This window comes from Rhinolophus sinicus, linkage group LG14 (assembly GCF_036562045.2).
Source record: "Rhinolophus sinicus isolate RSC01 linkage group LG14, ASM3656204v1, whole genome shotgun sequence".
Classification (NCBI taxonomy): Eukaryota; Metazoa; Chordata; class Mammalia; order Chiroptera; family Rhinolophidae; genus Rhinolophus; species Rhinolophus sinicus.
In genome coordinates, this window is record NC_133763.1 from 51,194,303 (window position 1) to 51,220,349 (window position 26,047).

Consider the following 26,047-nt stretch of genomic DNA (forward strand, 5'->3'; position numbering starts at 1 on the left):
TCTCTACCCTCCCCTTGACCCCATTATTCTCTCTTCCCCAGGAAACTTTAGGCAAAATAATTGAGAAACAGAAACCAGGACATGGTCAGAGGTGGCAAAGGACCATGCCTTGGAAACCCACCTCCAAATGAAAGGACTAGTTCCCAAAGTCTTATCAAGAACATAAAAACAACCAAAAAAGGAAAAAGCGGGCTTTGGTTCCCCCTGCTGGCTCTATTCGAAATGACAGCCAACCCCTTCACACCTCTTTACCCTCCCTCCCCTTTCGCATTCCTCAATTGGGTCAAATACTTAACCCCATTGCTGCAGGGTAAGGCAAACAACACACCTCAGGAAACAAGTTTTATTTCCAAACCCCTAGGAAGGCGTTACAAATAATGGAGATAGAAACCCAAATCAAACCCCTACACAAAGGAAAATGGGCCTGCAGGGTAGACAGGAGGACACAGCCAGTCAGGGGTGGGAATAGGGGAGATGCATTCTAGACAGGGACCTCACCCTAAGCCTGAGTCTGTGTGCTAGTGTGATATTCTGGGGAAAGGGAGCTGGGAATCAGAAATCCTCACCCCGCTAGCCCCACTGTTGCCCTGGGTGACTGGCAGGAAGCGAAGGCCACAGCACATGAGGGCAAGGATGCCACCGAGTCTGACCTTGGCATTGACTGCCTGCCCCGATCCCCACCAGTCCATAAATAAGTTACCCTGCATATCTTGGGGCTTGACGGGGCAGCAAGCGAGCTAGCCAGGGCCTCTGGGAGAAGAGGCAGGGCAGCCTGGCACTGGGCAGCGCTACAGGAGGACACAGTCGGACTCTTGCTTCGGCCTCTGTCGACGCTCCCTGGCTGGGCGTCCGGATGTGGCTCCTCTCCCCTGTGTGGATGTAACAACCAGTCACCCATCAGCCTTGCCAGAGCACAAGGCCTGAGACTCTAGGTAGAAGCAGGGGTCGGGATCAGGAGGGAGAAAGACAGGAAGGGGCGCAGGGGCGAGGGCCAGACAGCGGAAGGCCCCGAGGGCATCCTTGAAGAGACAGCCACAGGCAGGGCTCACAATCGCACATGCGTGCACCGGGAGCGGCAGGGGTGGCACAGTGGGGTTGTGGGCAGGCGGAGGGGAAGGCTGCAGGGGGCTCACCTGCGGCACCAGGGCCCGGGCGGGCACAGGCTGGACCCCTTGCTGCTGTTGGTACTCCTCATTCTGCAGCTGCTGGGCCAGCTCCAGGTCGCTAAGGCCCACCGTGCCTTGTGGCTGCTGCAGGGACAAGGCGATCAGGTAGTCCTGGAGGGGGTAACGACAAGGTGTGGCTGGATTAGGTCTCCAAACCCGTTTTTCCTCATCCTTCAACTTCTTCACCTCCTCCTCCGTCACAGCAAAATCCGCAGCCAAGTAGGTCCCCGTGATGCCAGAGCATACACAGCAAGCACGAGAGGGTCCAAAGGTAACAAAGTGAAGGGGCATGGGTGTCACGTGCTACGATCTCTGGATGATCCAATGCATGCCGCTGGCCTACGGCTGCGCGTGCTCGGACGTGCGTGAACGTGCTCTCTGCACCCTTCCCAAAGGCCCCACACACCTGGTCTACCTGCCGCTGCTTTTCGGGGGAGCCACTCCCACCTTCTGCTCCCGGCCCCTTGTCCAGGGAATGACTGAGGTGAAAGTCAGAGTCACAGAAGCAGCTGTCGCCGTCCACATTGTGCAGGCTCTCCCACACCACTTGCTCCTCCTGGAGAAAGCCTTGGTCGGTGACCAGTAGGTACAAGTGACTCTGCAAGGAAGAGGATGGAGCTGATTGGGGGGGTAAGTGATACAGAGGTGGTTTGCTGCCCCAGATCATCTGACATGCTCAGAGGCCATTTGAACCAATTGGAATGCCGGCTGGAACACGCCACTGGACACGTGAGCATCTTTTGTGCTTATGTGGCTATGGGAAGAGGGAAGGGGTAACTGAGTGTGTGGTCAGCTAGGTGGTCACCGTGGTCAAGCAGGGTCCTCAGAGTGGAGGTCCCACCCAAGATCCTGCTTCCTCCCCTCTTCCCATGGTTCTCTGGGCTCACCCAACGGCTATGAGGAGAAATCCTTTGACAACCAAAGGCCTTTCCCGCTCCTCCCAGAGAGCTTAGGTAATTTCTAACTTTGCAAAACTACAGTATTGTTTAAAAGTTCCACTGTCTGTCCCTTCCTGGGAGAGGATTATACTTTCCTGTCCCCACTGATGGCAGGCTTGCTCCTCATGGCTTGCTCGGGCCAGTGAGATGTTGGCAGAAATGACACATGTCACTTCCAGGCAGAAGCAGTAAAAGCGAGTGCATGGTGCCCCTCCTATATTCCAGATAAAGGCTGTTTTTGTCAGCCGGGGTCCCAGAGTGGTGATGACGTGGGACGGACGTGCAGCCAATCTACAGTGGACACGCAGCCTGAGAGAAGCAAACCCTTGTTCTGGCAAGCCACAGGGATGGGCAGGGACACGTGTTACCAGAGGTTAATCTACCCTATCCTGACGGAAGCACTGACCCGGAAGGAAAAGGCCTGAGGACAGAAAGAGCACTCCCCTCCTCCCACTCCCGCACCCATCACCTTGTGCTTAGTCATAGTGCTGAAGTGGTTGTTGCGGAAAAAGACGCTAAGTTCATCCTCCTTGGCCGTGGCCGTCAGCTCACACAGTCCATGGTAGGTCAGCTGTGCCGCGGTCGTCTCCAGGAACTGCTCTGCGATCAGGCCTGCGACAGGCACAAGACAGCGGGGGCGGGGGTTTGGCTTCAATCCAAAGTCATAACTGGTAGGACCCCCCAGACAGTCCCTGTCAACAGGCCTAGGGGTGTCCCACCGTCTGAAGTCCCTTCCCCGAAGCCTGGCCACATTCATTCATTCAACAAAGCGTTACTGAGTGAGCAGCTACCTCGTACCAGGCACTACGCCGGGCAACAGGGGGACATGCCAGGGAATGACCACAGTTCCCCAAACTCCCTTTCATGGAGTTTACATGCCAGTGGGATGTAGTAGGAGGGAGACAGACAAACCATCAACCTAAGTAGCCACCATTCCCTCCATGTAAGATCCACAGCGGGGAAGGGAGGGGAGTCACCTTCTGTCACGAGGTTGGTGTCGCTGGAGTGCTTACAAGTAATGATCTTCTCTACCAGCTGGTTGTAACTCAGTTTCCCCACTGCACTCACAGCCTCGGGACTCTGCATGGGCAGCGGGGCAGGGGGGTACAAAACAATAAAACATTGAGATCTTTTTAGGAAGGAAATGAACCAAACCCACAAGAACGGCAACCCGTGACAAAGGTTCCTGAAACTTTTGATGTCTAAAGACCCGCATATGGTCTGCTTGTATTTCAGTAGTACCCCCCAAAATGGTTGAAATTCAAGGAATTCTGCACTGGGTCCTGCCTCTCAATGCTTTTACCTTCTGGAACCAATCTAATCCCCACCTCCTTAACCCTCACCCCACAAAACTGTGCTTCTCTGTCAGCCTGAGCTGGATTAGAGGTGCACGGGGGCCTCTCACCCTCACCTGTGGGTCCACAAGCCAGCCGTGGTACAGAGGTATGCCCAGGAGGTCGAAGATGCTGCATTCTGGTGTATACTCAAAATCCGAGACGCCCGTGAACCGCACGTTGACATCCAGACCTGTGGCCAGTTTAGGCAGCACTGTCATTGCATCGTCCACATTCTGGGGGCAGGAAAGAAAATGGCGGGTCTATCGAACCAACACACTGTCCATCTTAGACTTACACAATGTTATATGTCATTTCTATCTCAATAAAGCTGGAGGGGAGTTAGAAAATGATGGATAGTCTAGCCTCCCCTCCCCCTCCCCCACTCCCAAAGGTAAAAAATTAATCTTGTTGCTTTTCTTCCCTGGTTCTTCTACAAGCCATTCCATTCCCCCCTTTGCCTCAACCCTGCTTCAGCTAATGTAACTGAACATATTCTCTAGGACGCAGATATACCCTCCTCTTCTTCCTACAGAAAGAAATCAGAGTCCCAGGAACCTTCATGAAAAGCAGCAGAAAGGCTTCCCTTACTAGCCTGTAACCCCCGCTGTCCACAGACCTTTTGCTCACCTGCTGAAAATTAAGCTGCAGTCCCTCTGACTTCTCCTGGGGTTTGATGGACAGGAGGCAGTCTCCTACAAGACAGGATTCCTCATCAGCCTACCTACCGATTGTCCCCAAAGCCGCTTTGTCTTCTCCTGGGGACTGGCTGTGAGGTCACGGAACCACAGATTTTTAAAGCTAGAAAGGGCCTCAGAATCTAATCCAGGCCTTCCGTTTCTCAGAGGAAGAAATAGGCTCACACAGGGGAATGGCCCCCCCCCAAGCTCACATAGTGAAAGCTAAGGGCAGAATTGGGGTTACAACCCAGGACTCCTGACACCCTGACTTTTGCTTTTCATTCCCCAGCCTTGCAGAAAAGCCCCCCAGACCGCCATCCTCCCCAACACATCAGAACCCCAGACGCGGAGTCCGTCAATGTTCTGGATTTCTGGTGAGTGGACAGCACTTAAGTCTTCTGCGTAATTCCCCTCAAGGCCCAGTCACTCACCGAGGTGGGCCATGAGCTCGTCTGAGGTGATCACTTCCTTCTGAGGGGGCAGCTTGACCTGGAGGCAAAGGGGTGACCAAAGGGTCAGCCAAGTGAGTGCTTTCCGTCACACAGCACTGAAGGAGAAACCCACAGAAAGGCGGGGAGATGGCAGGGGGGTGATGGACAAAGAAGGCTTGCAATGGAGGCAGGGGAATAAATGTGATATACTTCAAGGCAGTCCCATGTGCCAGAGGGTGGACGATACAGGACTAGGACAGGTAACTGTTTTGATGAACATTTTATCTCACTTGTTCAAGCTGGAGAAACAGAACCATCTGGAAAGTTTTGACTGGTTTGAAAAAAATCAGGATGCTCCAGGGGGTGGGTCAGGGAAGAGAACACAACCCCCCTATTTTCTGAGCCCCAATCCAAACCATCTCTCACCTTCCACTGAAGAAAGAGGACGTTCATGATGGCGAGGAGGGGGCAAGGGCCGTTAGCACTCTGTGTGATGACGGGCGTCCGTTCTCCCTTCCAGGGGATCCACTTTACACAGTAGAAATCCAACTCTGGCTGTCGGGCCCTGGGGGACTGGGGAACCTCCTGGGGCCTGGAGCACGCCCCCTCTGTCTCTCCCTCGGGCTGTGTGCCATGGGCCGGCCCTGGCTGGCTTGAGCTAGTGTCAGGAGGAAGGGACTCGAGTTTATCCTGGCCCTGGGCTGGCAGCGAGGCTTGGTGGGCTGGCTCCTGCTCTCCGGCTGGCCCATGGGCGTCTCCAGCATCCTCATCTTGAGGGAGCTCATCTGGTTCTGACGGGACCTCATGGTTTTCAGAGCTGACTGCTTCTGCAGTCCTGGCCGTCCCAGAGGCCAGATGCTCAGGAAGATGGTCTTCCATGGTCAGGAGGAGTCTACTGAGGGGTACCAAAGGACTTCACGGTCCTCGGGCACTTGCCTAATCCAAGCGTGGTATGCAAAACAGAGACCGATCCAATACAAAGGAAATCATTGGGCTGGGAAGCAAACGGACCCAGAAAAGTCTTGGAAAAGGGTTGCAGTGGGCAAGGCTGGACAGTATCTGCAGTCACTCCTGTCGGGCGAGTGTGTCTTTGTCAGCTTGGGTAAACAAGGGCAGCCCCAGCGTGAGCTCTTTTCACCTCTAACCTTCTGTGACCAGATGGGGCCAATAAGTGTACAGGACCTTCAGCCTTGGGACAGGTGATTCTAGTGGGATTGAAGACATTGGGTGGAGTCAGCTTCCCTGAAACCGATAAGGAGTAGGAATGCAGAAAAGACAGAGAAAAGGCAGAGTAAAAGGAGCAAGACAGACGGGAAAGAGATGGAGAAAGAAACGTTAAAACTATACTAATGGTTATTTAACACAGTTTAGCTTTAGCTTGTCCTGTAATAAGCATCACGTCCGTAACCCCCACCTTTGCCAGGATCCAAGTAATTCCTCTGCCCTACACCAAACTCCGCTGTTCGTGGACCATCCTGAGCACACACAGGCTGTTTGTACCCTTAGGGCTACCTTCTCTCTGCCTAAGCTCAAGGACGAAGCCATGAGCAGCCACACAGAGCTTGGAGTGAAGACTAGAAATGCAGAGTCAATATCATGCCCCTAAAGACGAACCACTGGTGAGAAGTCCTTCGTGTCAGAGGACGCTACTGAACCTTACACAATCTCAAACCACAACAAAAAGGTCTTGGGAGGGGCTTCCTGTAGGCTAGAGAGGGGAAATGGAGGCCGTAGGGATTTGAGTCGGAGACTGGTACTGATTAATAAGTGGACCACAAAGACCACAGCCCCGCACAAATTCTCCAGTAAGCTTTCCTGGACAGCTGGAGGTGAGATAGGAACTTCTCCCCAAACTGCCTAAACCCAGAGATACATTTTGGCCCACTATTTATGGAATATAGAAATACAGCTCATCGATTTACATTAAAAAATGCTCCAGGTACATTCACCTGTCTGTGCCTTGGTTCTTTCTGTCTGTTCCCATCTAGGTCATTCTAGATCTGAACCTGGACCTGTTTAACCTGCTCTCTATCGTACTAAACATCAAGTTCAGCAGGGACAGACATTTAATTAACACTGTGGATAGTCAACAATAAAAAGCCACAAACTCTGCCCTCTGGAAAACATCTCCCTCCAAACTCCTTGCTCCCCTAGTCTCCTGACTCAGGGTAAGAAATGGGGAGACATTAAACTCGCCAGAAGTCTTGTCTTTCCTCCAGCTCCTTCCTACCCTGAAGTCATGGCTTCCTTCTGGTAATCTGTCAGGAATTTAGGGCAAGGGTATGGCCTGGGAGATACAGTTGAGGAACATAAAAAGTTCCGAAATACACCTAGTCACCCAGATTGATCCTCCTGATTCAGACATAATTAATGCTAGCTGCATCTGATTCGCATGTTGCTAATTTAGAATCAGAGTAGCAAAAATTGCCTGCAGGCCTGACACTTTATTTTTCTCTCTCCTTTCCTCCCCTCCCAAATGACACTTAGAATGAGCCTCAGAAGCAGAAACCAGAGCCTAGGAAAGTTTAAAAAGCCTAGAGGAAAGCAGGGCTCATTTCTTATCTTTTTTGTCCAACGCCAGAAAAATGATCAATAATTAAGTGGGGGCTGGGCAGCTAGCTGGCAAGGGGTTGAGCCAAAAGAAACCAGGAGCTGGACAACGGAGGGAACTGCGTGCCAGAGAAACTGGGCAAAGCTGAGTGGGCTAAGTCTAACGCGGCTGGGCAGGAAACGTAATGGAGGATTTCCACTGTACAAGGTGTATGTCTGGTGAGGTGGGCATGGGGTATGTCAGAGCAGGAAAGGCGGGGCGGGTATTCAAACAAACAAATCAGGATTCCATTCTTTCCCTCTTGTCAATTCGAGTCCTACGCATTCTCTCCAGCTGGCGTTATCCTCTGATGGTGGGTGAGGGAGTTAAAATAGCCCTGGCCCCTCCCTAGCAGTGCCAGTAAGTAGCCAAAAGTTGGCAGAAGCCTATAAAATGGGTAGGTAGCTTTAGTAAGACTCCCACCCCTCCCCCCAGAACTTTCCTCTCCCCACATGTCCCTTACTGTCCCACTCCAATCTCCTCAGTGTGACCCAGATCTTCATGCAACTAATAGTTTAAGTTACCCCCTCAGAAGAAGTCAACCACCACCATAGGGCAGAAAAAGAAGAAAATGAAGAAACCAAGCAGCTTCCCTTTTGCGTATTGCCCCTACCTTAGCCCCTCCAGACCTGGGGAGACCAAAGGTGGGAGGTTAGTCAGTGTCACCTCCCCAGAGCAAGAGAGAAAAATAACTGAGGGTAGGTAGGAGAGGAGGTGAAAGAAATGGATAAAACGAAGTTTTTACCTTAAAGAAGTGGGTGCTGTTCCCGGACTAAAAAGGAGGGTTCAGATCTGGCAATTCGATGGGGGCGGTGGGTACAAAGAGGGGTGTCGCCTCAGTTGCAGCTGCCCTCCAGCTGTCAACACCAGTTTCCACATACAGGTTTATGACAGCGGCGGTCCTGGCTGGGTCCTGGCCACTTCCGGACTCACGCCCAGGACCCAGGGCACTGGAGGAGGGTGCGCACAGGCAGGGGCACAACCCAGGTGCCCCCCCCAGGTGGCTCAGAGCGCGTCTTCAGGATTCCTGAGTCGCCGCGTCTAGGGCGTGCGCTCCAGGCCCTGACTGCAAGCTGGTTTTCAAAGGAAGTTTGTGGTTCTTTTTTCTTCTTTTTTTCTCTTTTTCCCTCTTTTTTTCCCATCGAGACAAAGAAAAATTAGTCAAGGAAAGGCTTCCTGGAGAAGGCGCCTGCCCAGCACGGTAGGGTTTCCATCAGGGCTCTCTGACCTGGTCAGCAGCTTGGTTGATTAGCAGCAGTGAGGGAGCGAGAAACAAGGAGAGAAAAACAACAGAGCCTTTCTCTTCCCTCCGCCTGCCGCTGAAAGGGACGGAGCGCTGTGCCTCTCTGGTGAGAGCAGGGAAGAGCAAGTGCCCTTGCCCAGCAGGGAGGAGCAGGGCTGGACAGCAGCAGCCCGCTGGATTTGTGCTTTCTCGGGGAAGAGAGTCCTTTGCTCTGGATCCACAGAAGCAGGGCCAAAGAGCGAGATATTTACACGTTTACCCATTTAAAGTAAAAAAAAAAAAAAGAAAGAAAGAAAGAAAGAAAAGAAAAAATCCTGCTGCTTTCCAAGTTCTTACTTTATCATTTGTTTGATCCAGAAATGAAACTGATTGGGCTATGGCCCTGTTAGTGCAGAAATCGCTGTGCAAGACCCAATACCCCTGTGCTCCGGTCCTTGTTCCCACACAGGCTTCACCTCCTCTCAGCTGCTAGCTTGGGGAGCAGCAAAAGCTAGTGTCAGTCGGGCTGTAGGAAATAAAAGGATGGATTAATAAAGGAGGGAACATTTGATGACGAGAGTACATTTGTTTGCAGCACTCTGTACACCGGGGGCCTGGAAGGTGGCAGTTGGAAGGAGGTTGGAACACGACTGCACATTCTGAAGGGCCCTCCAAACTCTACGTACTGGGCTGCCGCAGGATGACTGAGCAAGCAACTCTGAAGGCTGAAAGGGCAGTTGGCACAACTAGGGAGGCAGAGAGCAAAGAACCCAGATTACAACAATCCAGGAAAAGAATAAGGAGACATTTCCGAGGCTGTATTAGAAAGAAAGCAGCAGCAGGAGTTGGCAAGAGAGTGTAGGTATTAAGAAGAGGCGCCAAAGATGATTCTAATGTTTCTATCACATGGACAGTCACAGAGTTGGTGGCAATGGGTCAGTAAAGGGGAGAATTCAAGAAAGATGGAGAAAAGCTGTTTTGCCATGTGTAATTTAAGATGTCAACCAGGGGCTCAGTGTAATATATGGAAAGATGCTCTACTTAGCCTGACTCGAGAGGGAAAGTTCAGATGCCACGAAGACAGGTTACTGTGACACATACACGTTTGTATGTCAAATGACTGAGCTTAGAAAATTCTCCTTCCCTCAATTCTTGGAGCCATTTCGGAGCTTCTGGACTACGACTCCCAGGAGGCCCTGCGCCACGCCCCACTTCGCACCTCCGGAAAGGTATCCCGTGAGTCTCTGGGCGCAGAACTCCGCCTCCGCCTCCGCCGCTGGGGGCGGGGCGACGTCGGACTCCAGGAATGCGCGCTTACGCACTTCCTCCCCGGGTCGGGGCCGAATCCCAGCATGGCGGGTTCGAGTCCCGCCTCCTGACTGTAGCTACAAGCCCCTGAGTCCGGGGTGGGGCGCATTTGCCGGATAACCTCTCCACCGCGAGGGGCGGCGGCACACGTTGCACTTCACCATGGAGGACTACCTGCAGGCTTGCCGAGCTGCTTTGCAGGTAATGCACGCCTGTCTGTGACTGTAAGAATGGAGCGAAGATGTGGGATGTGGGGAGGGTCTGTGTGGAGGGAACGCGGAATTGTGGGGTCGGGGCTTGGGGACCAGGGCAATGGGGAACGCGAACCTCGCTCTTGACAGTGGGAATACAGCTCAGGCTCCCCATTTTGGGCCCCTTGCTTTTGGGGTCTGCCGGAGAGCGGGGAGGAAAACCGTGGGTCTGGGTCCTGCATCTGAGCCTCTGGCCGCTGTCGCCTGGCTCAGTTCCCGCGAAAGGTCCCGGGCTGCGCCGCCGCCAGGGGTGCCCCGGAGGCGTGTGTGCTCCTCGCTCCCCGCCCCTCTTCCAGTTCTCCGCTCTCGAGGCCTCCTTGGCCCACTGGCCTGCAGGTGAACCCCGGGGGTACCTGTGCTCCTGACTTGATTGCCACTGAACGAGGTTTCTGTCCGGCGGGCCTGACTCAGCCTAGAATAGAGGTGGTCGTGGGGTTGTCATTTACAACCTGTGTTTGTGATCAACCCACACAAGCCATGGGGCCTATCTGTTCCCCCGCAACCTGCAGTGGTTTGCCAACAGCTTTCTTCCTTGGCCTTAAGGCACACCGATTACATAACCCCCCACACCCTATCCCCACCCCCCAGCCCCGCCTGGAAGATAAGCACAACGTGTGTTTGGAATCAAAACTATAAACACGACTCTTGAATGCTTTGTGGCTTATTTTCGGGGCTCTCTGAGCCAGTTGGACTCTCCAGCCGTGCAGACTGGTCATGCAGCGTGAGGCTGCTATCCTCAGCAGCAAAAAGCTGGCCCGGAGAGGTCCCAGGAGGTCACCTGTCCCCCTTCTCCCCCCCACTTCAAGTTACACTGTCCCTGTGGAAACTTAGATGTTTGACTTCGCCTTCCTTTCTAAGTGTCTTAAACGGCGACTACCCCTGGGCCATAGATTCTGGTCTTGAACAAATCCTGAAAGTCACCTGATTTCTCCTGCAGAATTAGCTGCCGGGCGTAAATGAATGTCCTCACCCGAAGAATAGGGGTGAAGTTCAGTTTTAACACCAATTAACACCAGTTACTTGTGAGATAGATACAAATTTGGGGCAAGTTGTTTTAATGCATACGGCGATTTGGAACCAATTCATTTTGGTTACCTCCAGTTTCTCCTACAGGGAACTCATGAGAGGACTAACTTAGAGTCTTTGTGGCACCATTCCTAGTGTGAAGCATTTGGATCTGCCCCCCCACAGCCTAGATGACTGGTCTCTTTCCCACCGTTTGATCAAGAGCCCGTGGACCTGAAACCACCAAATAGCATTTCATTGCATGCATCTATCCCACAGCATCTGCCCTCCAGAGGTTAACAGTATACAGAGGGTGCCAAAAAAAGGGGGTATCTTCTACAGCAGTATGAAGCTGAAAACACTGGATTTTTCTAATATTGCTGGTATCCTAACCTTTCTGTGTCTGCATTCATTCCCCAAGGAGCAAGGTTTCGATCTTAATTTTTCCGAACATGTGAACTTGTGAGTTGAGGGTGTAGCTTAGAACTCTCCTCACACAGCCTAGCCAGGGCCAGGTGGAGGGGGGTGAGGGGGCTAAGAAAATTAGACTCGAGGTATATTAGTGAGTGAACAACAATAATTTAGATTGCTTTTACTTACCGAAGTTGTAACTGTAGGTGGTGAAAACATTTTAATACAAAAAGGATATGAAATGAAAAAGAAAAAGATTCGTTTTCTTCTCCCCATTCATTCCCCAGAGGCCACACTTGTTTCTTGTGTAAAGAAGACATGAGTAAGAGGCACTTAAATTTGAGTGTTTCCGTTTTAGCTTTTTTTTTTTTTTTTTTTGTAGTTTAACTTTTAGAGAATTGTGAATGCTTGACTTTTACACAAGATAGAAACGGCTGATAACCCAGCCAACTCTCTTGTTGATAGCATATTTTTAGCATTTGATACCAGAGGAATTTTCTGCAGCCTCTGCTCCAATGACAGTAAGGTTGCTCCATTTAAAAGAAATCCTGGTTAACAAAATGTCCTGTTCATGGTGTCTCATCCCTAGTGGGGAAGAATCTTTGCTTCAGGGTGGGGCTGTACTCAAGTTCAGGTGCAAGTTCTGAAGCCTTCACATAATTAATCAGTGTTGTCCACACTTCCTCAGGCTTGAGGCAGGAACCGGGAGTGGTTGGCTTTCCTTAGAAATGTACAGTCCTGGGATCGCAATCGGTCAGTCCCATTCTCTGCTGGGAGGGCTTCTCTGTCTCTGGCTCCTTGTCTCTTTTTTCACCCTCCCCTATTAACTATTTTGTGGGCTAGGCATCAGACCACATTCAGCTTCAGGAGGGAAGTGGTTTTCTTTGCCAGCACTTACCCCAACCCCCCAGTCCACAAAGAACATCAGGATACAGTCATTCCAAGTAGTGGCTTGTTGTTGTTTTAAAGAAAAAAAAAAGTTTATATTTACTTGTGGCTCTGAGATTGGATTTCTTCCACTGGCAGCTCAGGTTTCCTCATGCTCTAAGTAGAACTATATTTGCTCTGAACTCTTCTGCGGATGGTCAGAAAACAGGCTGTTTGGCTTGTGCCTTAAGCTGGCGGGGGATGGGGTGAGGTTGAAGAGTTGCCCCTGTTTTTCCTACACGGCGGGAGAATGTTGCCCTCTACACCTGTTTGCCCAGGGAAGCCTTCATTTATTCTGACGTGATCATTCGTTGCACCCTTTTTCATTCACAAGTCTCCTGGTTTGAACAACAAAGCACATGGCTGCCTACCTGGCGAGCTATGTTAGGGATTTGGGACGTACACCAACGAAAAGCTAGTGAGTTTCTTAAGGTAGAAGTTAAGCTCCATGTGACAGCCACAGGTGCTGACAGCTGGAGGTCTAGAGGAGGGGTTGCTCTGGCCTGGGCGGTGGTCGGAGAGGGGGCTTTGGACAGCGCCTGACCGGGTGGGGAGGCAGAGGGGCTGGAAGGGAGCTGTCCTTGCTACTACAGGGTGGGCACTTCTGTGCTGTCTCATTGACTCCTCGTAACAACGTCATGAAATTAGTTACGGTATTATCCTCATTGGAAAAAAAGGAATCATGCGGGTTACGGAGGCCAGGATCCCACCGCAAGGAAGAAGCAGAGCTGGGATTCAACCCCAGTCTGGTCTTTTCAAAGGCGAGCTCCGCTGCTTTCAGACAGAGCAGGACAAACAGGGCTGGGCCCGAGCACATCTCGTTTTGCGGGTGGTGACCAGACCAGCTGAGCTGCGGGAATGGTGGGTGCTGCGCAGGATGGCAATGCCACCGTCTCCCTCGGTCACTCGTACTCCAAGATGTGCTAAAGGTCCCACAGCATTATTCCTTTTCTAGCAGTTTCTTCTGGCTGCTGGCTGAGCTTGGCTGAGCGCAAAGGGTCATTAGCCTTCCCCTGGAACTCATTTCCCCTCAGCCCAGAGCCGTGGTGTGTGTATTTGCTTCCTGCTTTCCGCTTTGCTGCTCAACCTTCTGTCGATGCTGGAGGCCTGATCCAGCCTGTCTGCTGCCACTGGAATGAAGCAGTACTACCGTGTTTCCCCGGAAATAAGACCCAACCGGAGAATAAGCCCTAGCATGATTTTTCAGGAGGACATCCCCTGAACATAAGCCCTAATGCGTCTTTTGGAGCAAAACTTAATATAAGACCCGGTATTATTTTCGGGGAAACAGTAATAAGAGTGAGACTGGGAAAAGTTCTCCGAGGGCCCAGTGATAGGTCTCTCCCCTTTGCTCTGCCTTTTCTCTGTTCCTCTTACCTTTTTCTCCACCATCAGGGGCTATGGCCACCCGTGTTTATATATTAGCTCCCTCTCTAGAGAACATAGTGCCACCCCCCTTATTGCGTCAGCGAGCGACTTATCTGTGTAGCCACTTATCTCAAGTGCTTTGTTGCCGCTTTGGTCCACAGCCATCTGGGCAGTGCTTGGTATCCAGGAAACACAGCGGCCTTCTGTGGTGTCAGGAGGAGGGATTGCGAGTCAGAGGAGTTACTCTAGGACTGGGGTCTTGGATACAGAGTTCTCATATTGTGTTGGAAAAGTTTAATATTGAAAAGGGTCCCCCATGCTGTTCAGTCGGAATGGGTCTTGGCTGCCAACCTCTTAGGCTTAGGGTAACGGCACAGGGGAGAACCTCAGGACAGACTTTCCCCAGAGGCCCTGCACCCCACATCTTGACAGATGACCTCTGCCTTTTGTTCTTCTCTCTTAGCAGTGGGAGTAGGAGGTGAGAAAGAGGGTGGTTTAAAAACAAGAACCTAGTGAGTTACTAGATAAGGCAATTTCTACCACCAGGAGTCTTCTGAAATCGCGCCTTTCTGGCTATAGCTTTACTGGGGTGTGGCGCAAGCAGGTAACAGCCAATACAGGGAAGATGATTCTAGGTTCCCTTAGACTCTCTTTTCCCTCAAGTTACATAGTTACATAACTTTTCCTAAAGTTATGTGATTGATAACTGTTCATTCCTATGTTTTGCTCCCCTGAATCCCTTGCCCACTTTTCTAAACTCTTCCATGTTGTAAATCTTATCTGGTTAAAGAAGCCAGAGTGGGGATTTTCAGCTTTCTGTCACGCGGTAGTTCTCAACCAGGGGTGATCTTGCCCCCCAGGGAATGTTTGGCAAGTCTGGAGACATTTGATTGTCATGACTGGGGGTGCTGCTGGCATCTAGTGGGTAGAGGCCAGGGAAGGCTGTCAGGCCCAGAACGGCCCCCACAACGAAGTATTACCCAGTCGGAAATGCCAAGAGTACTGAAATTAAGAAACACTGCTGTAACAGGTGGCTCTCATTGGGTCTCGCTTTTCCCTTCGTCTCTCAGAAGCAAAGTGATCAGAGAATTCTTGTGCCCTAAGCTGAGCTGTGGACCTTATGGTCTCATCCTACCTGGCAGAATGCTCATACCGGGAATGAAATCATAATCCTTCAAGGATCGATGTCTTCAGATCGGTACTTGAGGACGAAATGATTAGTTCATGCTCGTAAAAATATTCGCACGGTGCACGGCACACTCAGTAAACGTTTCAAAATAAAACCAAACCCCTGTCTCTGCTCTTGTGGGCACTGGAGGTTTTAATGTATATGATTTAAAACTGATAGCTAGGGAGGTGCAGAGGAGCAGGTTAATAATAAGCTGCTCCCTCCTCAGACTTCTTCCAGCAGCTGGACTTTCCAAAGCTTTATATCTACCAGTGCTAAGAGGCGCAGCTGTTCTCACTGTCATCTCCACCTGCTGGGAAAGTGTCTGCTTCTCGGGCTGCGAGTGTTGGTTGTATCTGGTTATCGTTGAGGCTCCTCGGGGAAGGGGAACTGCTCGTGGACCAGTGGATCATGGACTAGATCTTATTTTTACCTTCTTTTCCAAGTCTGTTTGCCTAGTCTTGTGATTTAGAAGTGGAAGGACTCTTCCCTATTTTGAAAATGGGAAAAAACCAGCCAGGGTTGATACGGCTTCAATGCCTCAGCTCCCCCAGATGCCCTGCCTTTGACTCCTCCTCATGTGCCCAAAGCCACATCAGAAATCAGAGTATTCTCTGTCTCCTGCTGTTCTTCCGTAAGTTACCATTCGAGGGGACGGTGTAGCGGAGAAGAAAGGACACTTTCCCACTAACTGGCTGGGTGTGGAACGCTCAAAGCTCAGCCAAAACCCGGGCGCCCTCTCAGCTAACGTCCTCATCCATGAGGTGGGGACCCCTCAGATGACCTGGCCTCCCTCCTCTGTGAAGATCAGTGAGGGGATGTGTGTCAGGCAGCTGGAAGTGGGTAATGATGCTTCTGCGCATGTCCCATCCGCCTTCCTCCCCAGGAGTCCCGACGGCTGCATGTGGTACTGGGAAATGAAGCCTGCGACTTGGATTCCATGGTGTCAGCTCTCGCCCTGGCGTTTTACCTGGCAAAGGTGAGTACTTAAGTGAAAAGATGTGGATGCAACACCCAGCGCTGCTGCCTAACGCCGTCTAGTCTTGGGTAAGTTCAACCCCTTAACTTTGCCGAATCTCATGTCACCCTCTGTCAAGCCCGAAATGTGTGGCCATTTTACAGTGTGGCCGTGAGGAGCAAATGAGTACGTGTATCTGGCCGCATGGTAAAGCGTAAAGCACTAGGCAGACAGTTTGTTACCGAGTTCCTCAAGGGGAGCGGTGATCTGGTGCGAATTCCTCATGCCATGCCTGTGTCAGTTCTGGAAGACTGAGCGTCCCTTCTCCGCGACCTCTAGGACTATTAGGTCTTTTCCTTGAGTTAACTTGTTGACCTTCATGTTATTGCTGAGAAGGAGAGAGGACAAGCGCTGTCCTTTGGTTTTTATCCACTGGGTCACTGCGGCTTCGGGGAAGGCAGTAACTTACCCAAGATCATGTCTCCCTGGGTCCCCATAGTCTTGTTCTGTTTCCTGTTTGTGCCAACACACTGCCATAGCTTCTTTTCACTTTCCTCTCCAGACGACCGAGGCGGAGGACGTTTTCGTGCCAGTTTTAAATATAAAACGTTCGGAGCTACCTCTACGAGGGGACAGCGTCTTCTTCCTTCAGAAGATGCACATTCCAGAGTCCCTCCTGATTTTCCGGGACGAGATTGACCTCCATGCGTTGCGCCAGGCTGGCCGTCTCAGCCTCACACTTGTTGACCATCACGTCTTACCCCCGTAAGTGGCAGGAGCTTCAGCTGATAGTTCCCAAGGGCTGTGTTGCCCTCTGATGAGGAAAATAGAAAGAGAGAAAGAATTTTTGCTCTCGGAGAGCTCACAGGCTAATCGTAATTGATGGGTCATATCAGAGACAGAAAAAAAGCAAAACTATTTCCTACACAAGGCAGAATCTCATTAGTGTCTGTTTAACAAAGGTGCGCACCTCCCATAATTCCATCCCTAGTTTAGGACTAGAAGAAACTGCCAACAAAGCCCCGCAAGTGTGAGACCTTCCTGCCTGGCTGGCTCCTGCTAGTAGGAAAATGTATGTTTTTTCCTGAGCCCAGTGGTGATGGCAGGACTTTGACAGAGGGTAGCCTCAGGGCGTGGGTCCAGCCACCCATTCACTCATTAATAAACCTCTGTTCAGAGGATGCAGGTGAGACAGAGTCCATGATTTCAAGCTTTCAGTCAGGAAGAATTAACTAAGCAAACAGGTCATTGTAATGGGTTTAGAGTTAAGTGATTAGTGTCACTCTAGGGGGCAGTGGGTGTGTGTGTGTGGAGTGGTTACTGAGTTAACCCTTGATCTCAGCCTTGAAAGAGGGCTAGGAGTTTCCTCAGGGAATGGGGAACCCAGGTATGTAGGGAAAACATCCAGGCAGAGAGCGAGATTAGAATAAGCAAAGGCAGGCAGGCATGAAATAGCATGGTGAATTGTGGGCACTGCAATTTGTTTTGCATCGCTGGAGCATAAACTATGAGGGAGAAGTAGGACATAGAAAAAAGATAAGAATAGAGAGGTGGGCAGGGGCCAGAGCCTGGAGACCATGTAGGTCCTGCCAAGGAGATTAGACTTTGTTTTAGGACAGTGGGGGACTAAAGTTAATTATACTTATTCCAGGTCCTAAACTCATCAAATCTTCATTCTTCAAATGATCACTTAGGTAGCGTCGTGGAGGACAGCTTACGAAGGCCCAGCACCGGAAGCAGGTGTTGGTTATAAAACTATTGGAATAGTCCAGATGAGACACTGAGGGCCTAGAATAAGACAGTAGCAGACGGTTGGCAAGGAGGGGATTGAGACAGAAGCCACAGGATCTGGTGACCTGCCTGGAATCGGGGTATTAAGTGAATTGAGGAAACAGGAGAGATTAGACATTTGGTATCAAGGGTATCGTTTGGAAAGACAGCCCTAAAGGACATCAAATATGTGAGTAAGGTCTTGGTGGCAGATACTTTGCCAGATTACACAGGACCTATGGAAAGATGACGTCAGTTATAACACTGGAGAATTGAGAGGAGTTAGAGGTAGACGTGACTAGAGGTCTAAGTCTTGGCCTGAGACGCCTGTATTTTGCTTCATGAGTGACGTGGGGATTGGTCAGAAGCAGCGGAGTGCTCCTACCTTTCTTTCTCTTTTCCCCGTACCCCACCCTCTTCCCCACACAGAAGTGACGCAGCCCTAGAGGAAGCAGTAGCAGAGGTGCTGGACCATCGGCCCATCGAGCAGAAACGCTGCCCTCCCTGCCATGTTTCCGTGGAGCTGGTGGGGTCCTGCACCACCCTGGTGACAGAGCGGATCCTGCAGGGGGCACCAGAGATCTTGGATTGGCAGACCGCAGCCCTTCTGCACGGTGAGAGTGGCTTGGTTGGGGCCTGACTAGTTAGTTCCTCTATTCCTATCCCAGAGAAGGGAGAGTGGAAAAGTCTAGACTCTTCCAGCTGGACTGTACCCTCTCAGAGCCATTCAGGCCACAGCAAAGGATGGGAGTCTTTCAGGACACAATTAGGTGCTAGAGGCTTGGGATACTTTGTTGTTTAAAGGCCTAGGGGATACTTTGTTGGAAAAAGCAGAAAGGAAACCCAGGACAGCGGACTCAGAAGCTGCCTTAGCCCCACAGTATAATGCAAAGAGGGGTAGCCGAAGAAGCAGGACACAAATTCTCATGCTGTTTCTGCCCAGGAAGTAACTACCATGTTTCCCTGAAAATAAGACCTAGCCAGGCCATCAGCTCTAATGCGTCTTTTGGAACAAAAATTAATATAAGACCCTGTCTTATTTTCCTGTAAGACCAGGCCTTATATCATATAATATAACATAATATAGTATAGTGTGATATAATATAGTATGTAATATAATACCGGGTCTTATATTAATTTTTGCTCCAAAAGATGCATTAGAGCTGATTGTCCGGCTAGGTCTTATTTTCGAGAAACACGGTATCTATGTGACTTTGAGGAAATCTCTTAACCTTTTTATTCTCATTTTCTCCATTTGTGGGGGGAAAAAAAAAAAAGACAGCAAAAGAGTTGGACTAGACTCCCTTTTCCAACTTATAAGATTCTTCACTGGAATTTGGCCTGCAGAAGACAGAGGTCCTCTCTCTCAGACTGGGTTTCACAACTTCCTAGGACTGAGGTGCTCAGGCTTCCTTTCTTCCTTCTCCCCACTTTCCTGCCTGCATGTGAGTTCGGATTTGGGCCGTCTTCCTCGGGACATAGTCCCAGTTCCTTGTTTTCGATGAGTTTGCTGTGCCGTCTCCTCTGTATCACGTCCTTTCGCTTGGAGGGTTGTGTGTGTTGCAGGGGTCGTGCGTGGAGGGCCACGAGACCTGAGTTCCACCCTCTCCCTCCTCCCCAGGAACAATCATCCTAGACTGTGTCAACATGGACCCTAACATTGGGAAGGCCACCCCAAAGGACAGGAAATATGTGGAGCAACTGGAGGCCCTCTTCCCGGATCTGCCCGAGAGAAAAGACATCTTTGATTCTCTGCAAAAGGCAAAGTTTGATGTGTCAGGTGGGAAGGGGTACACTGACGTCTCTTCCTGCCCAGGTGGGGAAACAGGTGGGGAGCATCATCGAGACAATTTCAGAGTATGCGTAATGATTAAACTTTATGCCGGAGAGAACCGAGGTGGTGTGTGAGCGATCAGGAACTGGTCAGTCGTTGACTGGCTTGTTCTGTGTGAGCTGTTGTGGGGGAAGAGGAGGAGGAGGAACAGAGTAAGAGTCTCAGAGTTTCCAGTCTAATCAGAATATAGACATAGAAATAAAATATGCCAAAAGAATACTAACTCATCAGAGTGAGATCTGGAAGCAGAAGAAATATACCAAGGTGAATACCAAGGACAAAGAAAGAGAACCAAAAAAATCTTCCATAATTATCTACCCAGCTACCACCTCTTGACGTATAGAAAGAAAAGTGCCACGTGTGCTTTTAGAAAATGAAAACAACACAGAAAGGGGGAAAATCCTGAGCACAAGGCTCCCTTCTTCCTTTTATCCTTCTCTCTTGTTCTAATGGTAACTGTTGTGACCCAGTAATTTAAAGTAATTTTGATTATCTAATGACATTCTCAGTTACCAGTCCTTTCTTTGCCCCAAAGAGAGGTTGTGTTCTTCCTCTTCCTTGGCCCATCTTGGTATCCTCACCTTCCGGGTCTTAGGGCCCTGGGTTCTTTGACCTCAAGTCTCACATCTGCTTTCTAGGACTGACCACCGAGCAGATGCTGAGAAAGGACCAGAAGACCATCACCAGACAAGGCCTCAAGGTGGCCATTAGTGCAATATATGTGGACTTGGAGGTAAGAGCAAGGTGCAGGTGTGGTGGGCACGAAAACCTCGCCCCTCATGCCTGGCTCTCCTCCGGAGGACATCTCGTACCTTCCTGCGTCTCTCCGTCTCTGTGGTCACTCCCACAGTTTCCTGGTTTCCCTGCCTCCACTTTTGCGCCCCTACAAACCCTTCTCCCCACAGCAGCTGGAGCGATCTCCTTAATACGTAAGATCACGCCACCCCTCCCTTTCCCGCCTTGTCAGTGGACTTCTAATAACACGCAAAGGCCTGGCTGTGGTTACAGCGCCCTCCTTGGTCTGGCCCTTGTCTTTCTCTCTGACCTCACATCACTCCAGCCCCACTTTCCCACTCCTGCCCTCATGTTACTGCCGCCACGCTGGCTTGCTTTCTGTTCCTCGGCGCCATTAAGCTCATTCCCAGTTCAGGGCCTTTGCACTCGCTTTTCCCTGTGCAGCGCCGGCTCCGCCGTATCACTGAGCTCAGGTGTCTCCTCTTTTAAGAGGTTCTTCCTGACCGTCCTCACTGAAATGATACCCTCGCCACTCAGAAATCTCTAGATTTATCTTACTCTGTTTTCCTCGTAGCACTTAACACACTGGAATAGTCCTATTTCATGGTTTCCTTGCTTATTGTCTCTGTTCCTCTGCTGGTGTATCAGCCCCGCCAGAGGGAGGACCCTGCTTCTTGGGTTTGGGTTGTGTCTCTAGCACCTTTGCCAATGCCTGGCACTCAGTGGGTGCTCAGTAAACTTTATGAAATGGGTGAATGAGTAGAATTTTGATACTTGATATCTGAAGTGGTATTTGAATTCCTGGTTCCATGTCATATTGGTTTAAATCGTTCGACAACCTGATCTGAACACATATTCTCATTGTCTGCACAGCTTTCTACTAAATGCTGTGTACAAATGCTGAAAAACTAAATAAAACAAAATAGCATGACCTCTTCCCTTACGACTCATAACCTACTTTGGAAAACAGACATAAGAACTGAAAAGGCTTATTACCAAGTACCATAAGCACAATGCAAACTAACACATTAAAAGTGCCAAAGGGAGGGCCGGCCCGGTGGCTCAGGCAGTTAGAGCTCCATGCTCCTAACTCCAAAGGCTGCCGGTTCGATTCCCACGTGGGCCAGTGGGCTCTCAACCACAAGGTTGCTGGTTCAACTCCTTGAGTACCGCAAGGGATGGTGGGCTCTGCCCCCTGCAACTAAAATTGAACACGGCACCTTGAACTGAGCTGCAGCTGAGCTCCCAGATGGCTCAGTTGGTTGGAGTGCGTCCTCTCAACCACAAGGTTGCCAGTTCGACTCCTGCAAGGGATGGTGGGCTGTGCCCCCTGCAACTAACAACGGTAACTTTACGGACCTGGAGCTGAGCTGCGCCCTCCACAACTAAGACTGAAAGGACAACAACTTGACTTGGGAAAAAAAAAAAAAAGGCCTGGAAGTACACACTGTTCCCCAATAAAGTCCTGTTCCCCTTCCCCAATAAAATCTTTAAAAAAAAAAAAAAAAAGTGCCAAAGGGAGAGAGAAGCCATGATCAGAAACAGCTGGGGGTGCTATCCATTGGGGGATCCCCTGGGGGAAACACTGCATGAGATATTGGAGATGAGCATAGATTGGCAACGGATGAAGCGCCAAGGATGCAGTTGTCACGTGTCTGTTCTTATTTGTGTGCCCCGTTGTTCCATTTTGGAATAAAAATACCCAAATGGCAAAGACCTTTGATTGCAAGAGCAGGGGAGTCTTGCACATGCCAGGCACATTACATACATTAGCATTTTTGTACTTCCTAAAACAACCATGTTTGGTAAATGTTTCATCCTCACTTTACAGACAAGAAAACTTAAGTCCGGGGAGGTTAACCTAACTCTTTGATCATAAAGCTTATTTATAGGTAATAGAGCTGATTTTTAAACCAATTCTATCTGAACCCAAAGCCCATCCTCTCCCCACTCTACACACTGCCTCCCAGCATAGAGTACATCCAGGTACCTCTTATGGCGTACCAGTCCCAGGGTAATATGCAGCAAGAGAAACCCTTCCTGAGCATGTTGTGTTCGTGGTGACAAGGAGGGGCCAGCTGTCATCCTCAGCCCTGTCCATTTCTTCTCTTCCAGGCCTTCCTGCAGAGGTCTGGCCTCATTGCAGACCTCCGTGCTTACTGCCAGGCTCACAGCTATGATGCCTTGGTTGCCATGACGATCGTTTTCAACCCTCAAAATGAGCCAGTGAGACAGCTGGCTATTTTCTGTCCCCATGCAGCCCTCCGAATGACGGTGAGTCTCTGTCCCTTCTCCAACCCGAAGGCCCTGTGGCGCTCTGCCTGTACGCGCGCTGCCCTCTGTGGTAAGACCGCTCCTTGGTTCTTATGTTGACACAGGTCCTTCGTAGTCCCAAAATCTCCCCTCCCCGCTTTTTCCCATTCTCTACATACGTGAATACCCTCAATCATTGTTGAGAAAGGGAGATTCCAAAGAGAGTTAGAGACACGGTTCCTACTTAGAAGGAACTTAAAATCAGCTTCAAAGAAAATAAATTTGGAGTTAAGACTTGGTGTAATCATTGATTCCCACCCCTGAAAATCGATTCTATTTTTTTTTTTTTTTACCCTATTGCCTTGAAAATGGAAACACAAGAGAAAGCTTTTCTGCTACTTACCCGTGCAGCAATTAATTACTCTTGTTTAGCGCTGACTGTTGAGAAGTGGTCTGGGAGCAGGTGTGTTTTCTTGCCTGGTCTGCCATGTGGCCCCCTTGCCCTCCTCCTCCCCTTCCTTTTCCTCCGTTGGCTACTCATTAGCCCAGAGGAGAATTTAAAAGTGGACGTAAGGCGGTCCAGGGGCTCTTTGGGCTGCTTGGCTGTGTGAGAACTGCCAGGCTGGTGACTACAGCCAGAGAACCCTCTGAACTCGCGAAAGGTACGTCTGTCCCCCTCCACCTCTCTCTGCCTGCCTTCTCCTCCAGGAAACAAGTGTCACTTCACTCAGTGGAAGGTAGTTTGGTCCTGTGGAAAGAACTAGTTTCTAAAGGCAGGTAGACATGCTTTTCTGTGTCGGGTTTGCCACTTCCGTGCTCTTTGAGCCAAGGCAAGTCAGTTGACTTCTGAGTCTGTAAGTGGCATGATATTACCTACTCAGTAATCAGTCTGATGTAACATTAAACACAGTATCGTGTAAAGTATATTGCTGGGCAGTCAGCACTCGGTACTGGGTGGCTCTTCCCAGGCGTGTCATGAAGGAAAGGGTCCCTCGGCTGATAAAGTGCCTGTCCCCACTGTGTCCCCACCACAGCCTGTCTGTGCTGGGCCACAGGAGGCCTCTCCCACCGTCCCTGCCATTGCCTCTCCCTCCTCTTGGGACAGTATAACACAGCGATTTCGAGCACTGCCTTTGCTGACAGACCTAGGCTCCAGTGTCAGCTTTGCTTCCTTCAAGCTCTGACTTTAGCCAAGTTACCTAATCTGTCTAAGTCTCAGTTTCCCTCCCTGTAAATGAGAGTAATGGTAATACCAATCTTATAAGGGAGTTGTGAGGATTCAAAGAGAGAATATTGGTAAATGGCCAGATGTGGCACTGTGCCTGGCCTACCTCCCACCCCACTTTGATCTGTTCATTCATTCTGCCCTGATTCTTCCCCGACCTCAGTAGAGGTCTGTCCCGTCCCAGCTAAGGCTAGAGTTCAAGTTTTTGAGCCCAGGAATACACTTGGAAACAACAAGTGTCCTCCTAATAACAAGTGTTAGGAGCTGGGGGGCCTGGGTTCTGGTTCAGATTCCACCATCATCTACACGATCGTGTTCATCTCTCGGGGCTTTGGTTGACGTAATAAAATGAAGTCTATGGTCTCAAGTGTTTCTTCTGTTTCTGAAATACTAGCTGTATTAGCTGATGTGCCCTTGGTTGCAAGCAATAAAACTGAAGTCTAGGTGACTTAATAAGAAAACCGTTTTCTCCTCTGTAAGAGAACCCTGTACCTGGGAAGCCTCAGCTCTTTGCCTCACCGCCTTGCATACCATTTCCCCTTCTTGTCTCCCCTTTAGATCTGTGGAGTCCTGGAACGCTCCCAGTCTCCGTCCCTGAAGCTGACCCCTGTCCCAAGCAGCCACCCCAACCTCCAAGCCTACCTCCAAGGCAACACCCAGGTCTCTCGGAAGAAATTTCTGCCTCTGCTCCAGGAAGCCCTGTCAGCGTATTTTGACTCCATGACAATCCCTTCGGGGCAGCCTGAGACAGGGGGTGTGTCCAGGGAGCAGGTGGACAAGGAGCTGGACAGCGCAGGTACCCCGCTGATTCCTGGACTGAGTCAAGATGAGGAGGACCCCCCACTGCCCCCCACCCCCATGAACAGCTTGGTGGACGAGTGCCCTCTGGATCAGGGGCTGCCGAAACTCTCCGCCGAGGCCATCTTTGAGAAGTGCAGTCAGATCTCGCTGTCGCAGTCCTCCAGCGCCTCCCTGTCCAAGAAGTGACTGTTGGGACAGGAGGGGATAGCGAGAGAGGTTGCTTGAACCATGTTTTGAGACGTTTGCATGTTTTGAGACGTTTCAGCAATTGTCTTCATTGCTCCAGGATCTGGTGTATTGTGGTCATAAACCTGGGAGGAGAAAGAAGTACAAGAGAGCAGCTGCTTCAGGAATGGCTTTCTGCCTTTCCACCCCACCCCCCGTCTCTACCAATCAAATTTTATTATTTAATTCTTTAAGTCTGCACTGACTCTCCTACATCTCATTTGCCAGGAGCACAGAGAATGTGTGCCCCAGAAGTGCCCTCCATGAGGCTCTTTCCGGTGTCTCGTGGAACCGCACGCTTATGGTCTCCATGTATTCGCTTATTCTCTGGTGAAGTCAAGTATTTACTACTGAGTGCCTACTTCAAGCTAGGTAGAAACATGGAGTGCTTTGGAAACTCTTATTCCAGTTTTCAGCCATTAGCAGATTTCTAGCTTCGTGACCCCTCTCTCTGCCCCCAGCTAGGTAACGATGTCTGATTCTGAGGTGACGAAATTTCTGTTCGGAGCTTATTGTGACTCTCCCGGCATTACTGGGGAGCAGGGTATAGGCCATTATCTTCTGTCCTGATCAGGTGGCCCGGCTCTCACTTTCTTTGGATTCCTCTCCCCCAAAGCCTGAGGAGACCCAACAGACCCTGGTTCTGGAATGTTCTGGGCCTAAGACTTCATGGACTCTGCCCAAAAGCCAGCAGAACTGCGTTAAGAGCCCGGGCTCTGTCCCCGGCCTTAGTGGGTCTGTCAGTTTCTCGTCCGTGTCATCCTCTTGCTCATATTAAGAGGAAGCGTGGAGTTCTAACACCAGCTGCCATGAACCGTGTGTCTTTTGCGACAATTTGTCTCTCTAGGTCTCATTTTCCCGTCTATAACACCAAGGACCTGGACGCAAACCTCTCTCGCATTCTGTGATCTGCCTCTTGCCGCCATCCTTTCTCTCTGCATCTCTGAATGTTTTTGGTTTTATTTTTCTGTTTTCCCTGGGAATGCTCGGGGTCATCAGATTGTCTGTATTTATACGTGCTTGTGCCAAGGGACTCGGTCGGCCTCATGTAGCATGTACAGAGGTATGTCTCACACCTTAGTGACCCGGCTGAGAGCTCCCTCCCCTGACTTGTTCGGCGTGTGTAGTCTCCGTTTCTCTTCAGACCGACTTGTCCCCCTTCCCCCACTCCCCCCGCAGCTCTATTCCACATAAGTTGCCAAGTTTCACTGAGTAGTGGGGGGTGTGGGGGTGTGATGCGTGGCGTCTTCATTGTAATGGGGGGCGGGTGGACTTCCTGCAGAGATGATGTGTGTAGCCATTGGAAGGTGAAAATAGTCGTGTGATTACTGAACCAAAAGAGTTTATGTTTTGTAATTTGGGTACTTTATTTTGCATTTTGTTAAAGTATTAAATTTTTTTTTTCCTGTATGGGGCCGTATTGTCTCTTTTTACAACTTAAAATCAG

The 26,047-nt window shown here is 50.4% G+C and overlaps 2 protein-coding genes across 5 annotated transcripts; one reads left to right on the forward strand and one right to left on the reverse strand.

The window, feature by feature from the left end:
• Window positions 1-329: 329 nt before the first annotated feature.
• On the reverse strand, window positions 330-8,982 carry MINDY1 (MINDY lysine 48 deubiquitinase 1). Of its 3 annotated transcripts, none has more exons than XM_019739966.2 (10): window positions 7,885-8,982; window positions 4,976-5,754; window positions 4,550-4,607; window positions 4,069-4,133; window positions 3,516-3,674; window positions 3,082-3,184; window positions 2,574-2,716; window positions 1,573-1,764; window positions 1,134-1,277; window positions 330-869 (listed from the first exon to the last, which is right to left on the reverse strand). In XM_019739966.2, exons 2-10 carry the CDS (start codon window positions 5,426-5,428, stop codon window positions 789-791), a joined length of 1,398 nt encoding a protein of 465 aa, XP_019595525.2. In that variant the 5' UTR covers window positions 5,429-5,754; window positions 7,885-8,982; the 3' UTR covers window positions 330-788. The 3 variants fall into 3 exon arrangements, with proteins under 3 accessions (XP_019595525.2, XP_019595526.2, XP_019595527.2); XM_019739967.2 differs by having other exon boundaries at window positions 4,976-5,791; window positions 7,885-8,584; XM_019739968.2 differs by having other exon boundaries at window positions 4,976-5,207; window positions 7,885-8,571.
• A 153-nt stretch (window positions 8,983-9,135) lies between these two features.
• Window positions 9,136-26,010, forward strand: PRUNE1 (prune exopolyphosphatase 1). 2 transcript variants are annotated; one of them, XM_019739970.2, is made up of 8 exons: window positions 9,136-9,870; window positions 15,686-15,846; window positions 16,320-16,522; window positions 17,957-18,141; window positions 19,149-19,307; window positions 20,000-20,094; window positions 22,212-22,370; window positions 24,133-26,010. In XM_019739970.2, the coding sequence occupies exons 3-8, from the start codon at window positions 16,413-16,415 to the stop codon at window positions 24,559-24,561; spliced, it is 1,137 nt and encodes a 378-aa protein (XP_019595529.1). In that variant the 5' UTR covers window positions 9,136-9,870; window positions 15,686-15,846; window positions 16,320-16,412; the 3' UTR covers window positions 24,562-26,010. The 2 variants fall into 2 exon arrangements, with proteins under 2 accessions (XP_019595529.1, XP_019595528.1); XM_019739969.2 differs by having other exon boundaries at window positions 15,686-15,778.
• Window positions 26,011-26,047: the final 37 nt, after the last annotated feature.